Genomic DNA, 11,080 nt, shown 5'->3' with positions numbered 1-11,080 from the left:
ATTATACATCATGTGATCATGGCACCCCTATTGTCCATGTCACATCGTGAGATAACCAACAAAAACATAAACCGGTAAGACCTCCTCTATGAGGTAAATAGAAACTCTCATCCTCGAATAACCTCGGCGCGTCCTCCCTATGATAACAACCTAATATAATCATTAGTAACTCCTTTGTTGTGTTGCGTTCAACATGCTAACAATCTATTGCTTTTTATACAACATACAAGAACATATACAAGCAGCTTATCTCATAACATAATAGCTCATTTATCTTATAACATAATAGCTCATACCTTTCATAACATAATTCATAGAAATTATAACTTCCTTACCTCAAATCCAAACAAAAATAAAGTGTGGGCACTTCACAACGAGCCTAGAATGATAATCAAACGTTCGTCTTAATATAAAGTAAGATTTACACATGCCCAACAACACATACCCCACGTGTGCATGTGCATGCACACGTGGCACAGGTTGCACCACACTATAAACATTAATTTCACCTAAAATCTTAAAAGAATAACCTCAATTATACTGAGTAATCCTTAATGGTTACAAAACAAGAACCATGCATTTAATCAAATGGTGTATATTTGAACGTAAAACTTATCTTGCATGTAACATGCCTACGTGGGAGGGTTCTTAAAACACACTTTGGAGTTGGTAGATTCTATTCTTTTTGTTTTATTGTCACTTCCTTAAAAATTAAGCAAGAATTAGTTTACCTCTTTGGATCATAAGGTTCCATTCTAGATTTTAATTTCACAAAATTTATTTTATTTAACTAGCCATTTAGTTATATTTGCACCAAAATAATAATATCACATTTATTATTTAAATAAAAATAAAAATGACAACACTTTTCTATTTCCCACAAAATAATTAATTTTAACAAAATTAATTAATTTTATAAAATGCTCTTATTCATTCTATCATAGTTACTTAGTTAATAAATAAAATAGAAAAAAATTAGGCTTGTAAAAAGTGAAACCTTAAGGTCACTAAATTTTCATTAAGTTACAATTACATGTAAGTTGGGAAAAGACTAACTAAATAATTCTTTGGTCATCTTTATTTTGTAAATAAATTATGTATAATTATTTATGAGAAAATACACATCAAAAGTATGGAAAAAAAATCATATTTTTCATGTATAAACTTTAAAGCATAAATTATTAAAACATATATTTGATATCTTTTAATTTAAAGAGATTTTCCATATAGTTAAGTAAAAATCAGCACGGATATTATCACATAAATTTTAAGGCATGAATTTGAAAACATATTTTTTCTATCCTTTTAATTAAAAGCAATTTACCATATTACTAAGCAAAATTCAGCAAGCAAGATACAATCATTATTCATAATTTTTCTATCAAAACAAATTCTACTCATCTTTAAAAAAAACCTCAACTTTTAAACACTAAAAATCTGCATATATCTTATGAATGAAATACAATATTCAAGTATGAAATTCACTATTTACTTGTCTTAGATTTAAAATATGAATTTTGAGACATAATTTGCTTCCTCTCTTAATTTATTTGCAAATTGCCATAAAATATAAAATAAAATCAGCAAGCATAAATTATTAAAAAAAAAAGACGCTCATATTCATTTTAACCCCTCAACCTAGCATGTCTTTATAATTTTTATGCATTTCAATATTACAGTTAACATGCAACAAATAAAATAAATAAATGGAGAATAAAAATTACTATGCATGGAAACTAATGCATGCTCACATGCACACACATAAGTGCTCAAGACTATCTCTACTACTCATGCACTCTAATGCACACAACCAAAACCCAAGAAAGTTCACAAAATAAAACCATTTAATAAAACAATCAACAAATTTCAATCCACATAATTTCTACCAAACAATTCAAACAATAAAAATAAAATTCTAACACTTAACAATTAATAAAAAGAAATAATGCACACAAATAAAAATAATAATAAAAATTTGGTGCGCTACAATATACCCTCCTTAAAAGGAATTTCGTCCCGAAATTATTTCTTACCAAATAATTTGGGTATCTTTCTCTCATGTCTTTCTCCAGCTCCCATGTTAACTCTCTTTCCATAATGTTCTTCCACAGGACCTTAACTAATGGAAATTTTTTTTATCTCAGTTCCTTGAATCTCTCTTCGATGATACTCTCAGGCTGTTAATCGTAATACAGGTCATGCTTTAGTTGTAACGGCTCATAACTTAGAACATGAGAGTGGTCTGACACATAAATACGCAACATCGAGATAAGAAAGACATTATGCATTTCAGCTAGTGCTGGGAGCAGTGATAAATGGTGCACAACTTGCCCAACTCTGTCCAAAATCTCAAATGGACCTATAAATCTCGGGCTCAATTTCCCTTACTTCTAAAAATGCATAACACCCATTATTGGCGAGACTCTTATGAACACAAACTCGTAAACTGAAAACTCGATGTCCCTTCTCTTAAGGTCTGTGTAGCACTTTTGCTTACTTTGAGCAGTATGCATCTTTGACGAATTTTCTCAATCACCTCACTTGCTTCCCTAACAGCCTCAGGGCCTAAAATTTGTTTCTCTCCAACCTCATCCCAATGCAAGGGAGATCTACACTTGCGCCCATAAAGCATGTCACATGGAGCCTTCCCAATAGTAGACTGATAACTATTGTTATATGAGAATTCCGTAAGGGGTAAGTATCGGCTCCAAGACTCTGAAAAGTTCAAAGCACAACATCTCATATATCTTCTAAAATCTGAATAGTCCTCTTAGACTGACCATCGGTCTAGGGATGAAAAGCGGTACTGAATTTCAACCTTGTACCCATTTCTTTTTGTTAATCCCTTCCAAAAGTTCGACGTGACACTGACCATTTGTCAGAGATAATCGACCTTGATACCCTGTGAAGTCTCATTATCTCACTAACGTACAATTTAGTGTACAGGTCTAGCGAGTAGGTAGTCTTAACTGGCAGGAAATGAGTAGACTTAGTGAGCCTGTCTACAATTACCCAACCAGAATCTTGTTGTTTTGTGGTCTTAGGTAATCCTACCATAAAATTCATTGCTATGTCTTCCCACTTCAATTTCGAAACGTAAAGTGGTTGAAGTAGCCATAATGGACTTTGATGTTCTTCTTTCACTTGCTGACATGTTAAACATCTGGCAACAAACTCTGCAACATTCTTCTTTATTCCAGGCCACCAATACAATGTTTTAAGGTCTTGGTACATCTTAGTCGACTCTGGATGTAAGGAGTAGGGTGTTGTATCTGCCTATTTCATAATACTTGCCTTAATCTCATCATCGTTTGGCACACAAATCCTATCCTTATATTGCATCAATACTCCGTTAGACATAGTGAATTCACCGCTACCATTTTACTGTACCAAAGCCTCTTGCTTCATTAGGGCTTCATCCACCTTCTACCCTTCTCTAATATTTTCCAATAGGGAGGACTGTAGGGTGAGGTTTGCTAGACCTCTTGTTGCTAACTCAATACCAGCGGTAATGATCTCTTTCTACAGAGGTGTCTCTATTTGTGCTTAGAGCTGAGACGCTTCCATGTCCTCGCCTACTCAATGCATTAGCCACCACATTGGCCTTGTCTAGGTGATATAGAATTTCACAATCGTAGTCCTTTACTAATTCTAACCATCATCGCTGTCTCATATTCAGCTCTTTCTGGGTGAAGAAGTACTTCAGACGTTTATGATCAGTGTATATTTCACACTTATCCCCATAAAGGTGATGCCTCCATATAATTAGTGAAAAAATCACTCCTGCAAACTCAAGATCATGGGTGGGATACCTTTGCTCATAGTCCTTGAGCTACCTTGAGGCATAGGCTACCACCTTCCCGTTCTACATCAATACACAACCTAAACCATTCTGAGATGCATCACAATACACCCACGAACTTCGTGCACTCTGTTGGAACACAAATGATAGGTGCTGAGATCAACTTATCCTTCATAGTCTAAAATCTTTCTTCACACTTCTCAGTCCATGTGAACTTTTTGTGTTTGTGGGTTAAGTTGGTCAAGGGTGTGACAATCTAAGAGAAACCCTCGACAAACTTCTGATAGTAACCCGCTAACCCTAAGAAGATTCGAACCTCTGAGGCATTCTTGGGTTGGGGCCAGTCTCTAATGGCCTCGATCTTTGCTGGATCCACTGCTATTTCATTCTTGGACACTATATGCCCTAGGAAAGTCACTTGTTCCAACCAAAATTCACACTTAGAGAACTTATCATAAAGTCTGTGTTCTCGTAGTCTATTGAGCGTCAACCTCAAGTGCTCCTCATGCTACTCCTTAGTCTTTGAGTAGATAAGGATATTGTCTATAAACACCACTAAAAATTTATCCAAATAGTCCTTAAAAACTCTGTTCATCATGTCCATGAATGTCGCTGGGGCATTGGTTGGTCCAAAAGATATCACTAAGAACTCATAGTGCCCATATAAGTCCTGAATGTTGTTTTAGGATTATCTCCTTCCTTCACCTTCAGCTGATTGGACCTGGATCGCTGATCAATCTTTGAGAACACTGCTACCCCTTGTAGCTGATCAAAGAGATCATCTATCCTAGGCAAAGGATATTTGTTCTTAATCGTGACCTTGCTGAGTTCTTGGTAATCGATGCACATTGTCATACTTCTGTCTTTCTTTTTCACAAATAGAATTGGTGCTCCCCATGATGAATGATTAGGTCGTATGAACCCTTTGTCCAATAATTCCAACTAGAGTTCCTTCAACTCTACAGGTGCCATTCGATACGGTGCTTTGGATATTGGTGTTGTTTCTGGTGCAAATTCGATCACAATTTGATTTCTCTGTCCATGGGTAAATTAGGTAAGTCCTAGAGAAACACCTCAATGAACTCACAAACAATGTGAACATTCTTTGGTTTTAGCTCTGTCTCTGTAGACTTATCCACCACATTTTCCAAAAATGATGAACATCCATGCTGCATCATGTTCCAAGCTTCTAGCACAGACTAGATGGGTGTGTGGAATCCTGACACTTCTCCCTTAAAAGAAAAGAGTTCCCCTTCCTCAGGTTTGAACTCTATTATCTTTCTCCGACAGTCTATTGTTGCTCCATATTTGGCTAACTAGTCCATGCCAAGTATAACACCATAGTCTAGTATGTCTAACTCTATGAGGTTTGATGAGCACTCTCTGCCCTCAACTACTATGGAAGCTAACTGTAACCACCTAGATGACGACATAATTTCTCCTGATGATAACATAGTACTAAAGCTTACGCTTAAACAGTTTACAAGGAAAACCTAATTTATCAAATACATTTATAGCAACATAAGAGTGAGTCGCTCCAAAATCAATGAGGACTCTACACATCATACCAAAAATATGAAGCTGACCTCTGACGACGGTGTTACTGTTGGCAGCTTCTTTTTTGATCAAAGCAAAGACTCTCGCTGGCAGTAGATTGTCATTGCTGTGTTGGCCTGCTCATGTTCTCCACTGTGGGCAATCCTTCTTCAGGTGGCCTGCCTAACCGCATTTGTAACACTTGTTTGTGCCTTCCTGACTGTCTCCTAGATGTCGGTGTGAGCATTTATGACAATTGGGGTACTCAACTTTGTCGTTTTTGTGGTTTCCATGGTTGTGAACATTGTTGTGACTGTTACAGTTGTTGTTGTTGTTGTTTTGGCTGTTATGATTTTTTCCATTCGGGGTTGGGGGTTTAGGCCTTTTTTCATTGCCACTGCTTTTCCCCTCATGGGCCTTCCTCTTGTTACCCTCATGGAAACCCTTGTTTCTATTGGCATCCCTTCTTGTAGCACTATCCTTCCTTATGCGATACTCCAAGTATTCCGCATGAAGAGCCTTATCCAGAACCTCAGCGTAACTAACCATCTTAGCACTGGTCATTTTGACATCTCTAGTAATCATGGGCTTAAGTCCCCTCATAAACCTCTGTACTCACATGGCCTCAATTGGTGCTATTTCAAGTGAAATCCTCGCAAATCTATCAAACTCTTGAGCGTAATCAGTAACAGAAAGGTTTCCTTGAACCAAGGTCACAAACTCATCCATTTTGGTTGCCAGTACAACTGCACTGTAATACTTTTTACTATACGCTTGAACGAAATTCGCCCAGGTCATAATATTTAGGTCACAGGTCTGCTTTACCATGTCCCACCATATCCTTGCATCCATTTTGAGTAGGTGAGTTGCACACAAATCCCTTTGATGGTCATTCATCTCCATGTGGTCAAAGATAGCTTCTACTGACTTCAACCAATCGTCCGCCACCATAGGGTCGGCTTTCCCTTCGAAGCGAAGTGAGGCTTGCTTCCTAAAACATTCATAGACTGGCTCAAAACCGTAAACCATTGGAAATGGTGCAGGTGGTGGTATTGGAGGCTCAGGCTGTACCAACGGTGCCTGGGGCGCTTGAGGTACTTGCCTGGCTTTAGGCAACTCTTCGTCCCTCTGGCTTAACTGTTCCCTCAATCTTGCTATCTCTACAGCCAAATCCACAGCTGGTGCAGCTGGGGTTGCTGGTTGGGCTAGTGGCATTCTCATGTTAGGGTTTCTTCAGCACTAGGGTTTGCAGAGGCATCTCTTCCTCGACTTCTTCCCCTTCCTTTGCCACCTCTTGCTTCACTTCCTCTTATCGACATTATGAAATTCTAAGGCACTAAAAGAAAATCATAAGAGCGGATAATTCACATAATGTTTTGGTTACTTTAATAGCTAGTCATACATGTTGTCATACATGCTCATATCCCACGACTACAATACTGTACTTAGAAGACACACATGAGACGACATTTGTAATAGAACAGTTGTCTCGTGTTAAAATTATACATGACACAACAGATTATTACGAACTGCTGTACCATGCAAATTAAAACTTAAATGAGACGACAGTTCTAGTGCGACTGTCGTCACATGTCTACTTTTAACACGAGACAACATTTCTATTTAAACTGTTTTATGATTTAATACAATATTTTTTTCATCATGTACTAATTAAATTATTTATTTTAATATATTCATAAAAAAATACTAATAGTTTACAACACTAAATAACTATTTTTTAAAAATGCATTTTTTTATTGCGAAGATGAGTTATTCAAATAATTGTTTAACTTTTTAATAATTTTTAATATTATTTAATTAAAATAGTTATTATATATTTAATAAAAGACGATTTTTATATGAAATTCCGTTGTAATACTTGTTTTTTCTTTTAAAACTAATACAACAATTATTTAATAATTTAAAAAATAAAAAGCATTTTAAAAAAATTTAAAAACAAAAAATATTTAAGATAATAACTTAATAATTAACGTGTACATTCCAAAAATAAAATAAATAAACTTCTCACAACAATTAAATAACAAGTGTGGTGCGTTTATGTTTTAACCCAAAAATAAAAGCCACATATATGTTTTAACCCAAAAATAAAAACAAAACATCTTCAGTTTTGTTTCGTTCATTTTGTTTTGCTTACTTTGTCTTTGTTTGTACTCTTTTCTTTTGGCTTGGGCAAAGGCTGTTATTTAAAAATTTTAATTTCTACTTAATATATCTATGTGAGAGCTCATGAGTCCTCTTTTGGGCTTCTTAGTAATGCAGGCCAAATGGGTATAGACAACAAGTCCTTTTTTTTGTCGGGAATAGACAACAAGTCTTTGTTATGGTTACTTATCTCTTTTCATTGTCTTTGTTTTACTGAGTTTGATGTTCAAGTTCAGTTTAATCCTTATTCTTTTGATATATTCAGTTTTTTAAGCTCCTAGCAATGTGAATTTCTTACTTTACATATCAGAATTTAAAAGCATGTTTATACGAGCAATATTGTAGCTGCGGGAAGCTAAAATATTAGAACCATTTTGGACACTCAAAAGCTGTGCAAAGTGTTATACACAATCCTTAATGGCATGCAATACAACTTCAAGCTGAGGTGAAACGTGCATCTTTGTTTCCACCTCCAAAATAAGATTTTAATATTCAATTTAATGCCAATGTTTTTATTATATGATAATGATCTATATTTTGTTACTTACTGTGATTGAGGTTCTTATTATCCAAAATGACAAACTTTAAACAATCTATACGAGGTTTATAATATTCATGAAAGACTAAGATATCAAAAATATGAGTGGCTTTTCAACAATAAGATATTGAAACCTGTATCATTAACAACATCACTAAGGATTGTAGCAGAGTTATCCAGCTTGCTAAACATCAGGGTCATTAGAGTCAAGATCTGTTTATGTTGTAGTTGTTGATTATAAAACGTTCAGCAATATATAAATATATATATATATATATATATATAGTACAGGCCATCTTGTGAATTTACTTTTCCATCAGAACTTAGTCTAAATGGTTTTATTGAGTATGGTTTGTTGTGCTTTGTTTTGACATGCTTTATGTATATTTAGAATTTGAGAGTACAATGATTTTTGCATGGATTATTCTGAATCATATTTTTCTAAAATAGCAAGATGATTAGATTTAAATTGTAATTGGCTCCCCAATTCATGTGTGTTGACAATCTGTAGTTTGGGTTCGCACTGTTAAATCACTATGCTTAAATCTTGTTTTGTTATATTTGTGTGCCCTTCACTTTAAAAGGGTCACTTCATGAAGAAAAATAATAATAACCATTGTGATCATATATCAATTTTAGCATATAAATTTGTGTTCTATTTTTAAAGTCATGAAATTTGAAAGTGCCAAATAAATTTGTTTGCTATACTATGGTATCTTAATATTTTTGAAAATAATTTTATTTTTAGTGTGCGGACTTAGCAAGGAGCATTGGAAAAGCTTGCTATTAATTGGAAGATGTAGCGCACCAATTTTTTTTAGTTTAATTAATTTTGTGCTTTATTAATTGTTAAGTATTAGGAAATTATTATTTTAATTGTTTGAATTTTTTGGTATAAATTATGTGAATTTAATTGTTAATTGTTTTATTTAATTATTTTAATTTGTAAGTTCATGAGTTTTGGTTGTGTGCACCAAGGTGCATGGTTAGTAGAGATGCACATGAGCACTTGTGTGTGTGCATGTGCATGGTGTGAGCATGCAATTGTTTTCCTATGCATTATTTCTTTTTATTTATTTAAGTAATTAAAAAGAAAAGAAAAGGAAAGAAATAGAGAGAGGGGCGTGTAGTGTGAAAGGGCAAGGTTGGAAGAGTGCAAACTTTCATTTTTCCTCATTTGTCATCTTTTCACCAGTTTAAGATTTATAGAAAAACCAATATATTTAAAAAGAAATGGACTTTATTACATTAAGGAAAATGGCAATATTGTCTTATTATTTTGGGTAAGTAAATGAGAATTGATGGAGTGTGAACAAGCCTTCTTTGGCTGAGTATAAAAGGAAAGAGGGTAATTGGGTTCGGACAAGAGTGTTGTGTGTGCATAGGGATAGTTTCCATTTTGTACACAAATCAATGATTTTATGTGATATTATTGTATGTATGTAATTGAAGTGCAACTTGTGCCACGTGTTGCATAACCTATATGCACATGTGGGGTATGTATGTTGGACATGAGTATTCTTACGTGATTTTAAAGACGAACGTTTGATTATGATTATAGGCTCGTTGTGACGTTTTCGCACTTTATCTTGCTTGGAAATGAGGTAAGGAAGTTCAATAGAATTTTATATGTTTTACGCTATGAAAGGTATGACTTGTTATGATGCAAGAAATAAAGTGCTATGGAAAGTGTAAGTTCTATGTTATGATATGTCATGATAAGCCAAGTATTATGAAAAGTGAAATTCTATTTTTGATATGTTATGATAACACAAGTGCTATGGAATGTGTAATTTTTATGTTTTGATGTGAATTGTGACACATGCGCTTGTATGCTGAATGAAAAGAAAAGGTTGATAGCGTGCTGAACGCGACGCAATAAAGGAGTTATTAAGGATATGACGTAATTCAAAGGGCAGATGCGCCGATATTATTCAAGGACCTGAGATCCTGTTTACCTCATAGAGGAGGTCATACAAGCATATGTTTTACTGGTTACCTCAAGATGTGACATTGACAACAGAGGTGCCACGATCACAAAGAGTATGCTTATGATGTGTGATTGTGATGTATGACTATGATTACGTTCATCATTATAAGCTATGAGTATGAAGATGTTATGTTTTGCCTTGATTTATGATACATATTCTTCTTTTGTTATCCTTGACCTTGTTGTATTTTTGTACTTCCTTACTAGGCTTGTAATTCATCCCCTTACCTTCCCCTTTCAGGTAAACAATAGGGTTCTTCCTTGGCACATGTTGTGATGTGGGGAGTTTCGACGTCTGAGTATGTATGGCATGGGGTGTCATATGAACGTAAAACGATCAATATGAGCGCCAAGATTAAAAGAACCTATATGTTATGGATTTAATTTTTAATTACGTCAGTGAGACTTAAACTTTTATTTTTGAATATTGCATAAAGACACATTATTTTATTTTTCAAATATTGGGCCCAATATGCATGTTTTACCAAGGCCCCACTAAGTTTTCCATAAAGTGATATTTTTCTACTAACTATGACTTGGGTGACGTTTTATAAAAGAATAGAATTAGGGCGCGTTTTACAGAAGAGGTGAATATTTTTTATTCTTTTTAATATTATACAAATGTTAGAAGAGTTTCAATATCTTAAATATTCATCCATAATGAAGTAGGCTCTGAGATTATAATTGTGTGTTGTGGTGATAATGAAAAGTTGGGAAGTTGTATGTCTTAGTAAAGTAGGTTTTGTGATATACATAATTGTGTGTTGCGGCGATATAAGGAAGAAAACTTGCATGTTTTTTTGAATTGACTGAATTATTTGAAATGATATTGAAAGATAATTAGGTTACAAATATTGGGGAAGTGTTGTCCGTTCTAAATTTAGCCATGATTTTTGTCTTTGTTATATTATTTTTATTTGTTTTTATTGTCTACTTTATTAGGCATAATAATGTCAATCGATAAAGATTGTCCTGTGAATTTTCTACCTGCAGGGGGTTTTAGTCAAACTGATAGGAGAGACTATGCCTAAATTAAAATAAATGGGTAGGA

General features: G+C 34.4%; 2 protein-coding genes across 2 annotated transcripts; both read right to left on the bottom strand.

Annotated features, from left to right (window-relative positions):
* Nucleotides 1–2,425: 2,425 nt before the first annotated feature.
* On the bottom strand, nt 2,426–3,234 carry LOC133823924 (uncharacterized). The gene is made up of 2 exons (XM_062256776.1): nt 2,925–3,234; nt 2,426–2,715 (listed from the first exon to the last, which is right to left on the bottom strand). Exons 1-2 carry the CDS (start codon nt 3,232–3,234, stop codon nt 2,426–2,428), a joined length of 600 nt encoding a protein of 199 aa, XP_062112760.1.
* A 2,287-nt stretch (nt 3,235–5,521) lies between these two features.
* Nucleotides 5,522–5,902, bottom strand: LOC133823921 (uncharacterized). The gene has a single exon (XM_062256774.1). The coding sequence runs from the start codon at nt 5,900–5,902 to the stop codon at nt 5,522–5,524; it is 381 nt and encodes a 126-aa protein (XP_062112758.1).
* Between the last annotated feature and the right edge of the window lie 5,178 nt (nt 5,903–11,080).

Source organism: Humulus lupulus, chromosome 3 (genome assembly GCF_963169125.1).
Source record: "Humulus lupulus chromosome 3, drHumLupu1.1, whole genome shotgun sequence".
Lineage (NCBI taxonomy): Eukaryota > Viridiplantae > Streptophyta > Magnoliopsida > Rosales > Cannabaceae > Humulus > Humulus lupulus.
The sequence above is the reverse complement of the archived record's forward strand: the minus strand, read 5'-3'. Positions and strand labels throughout refer to the sequence as shown.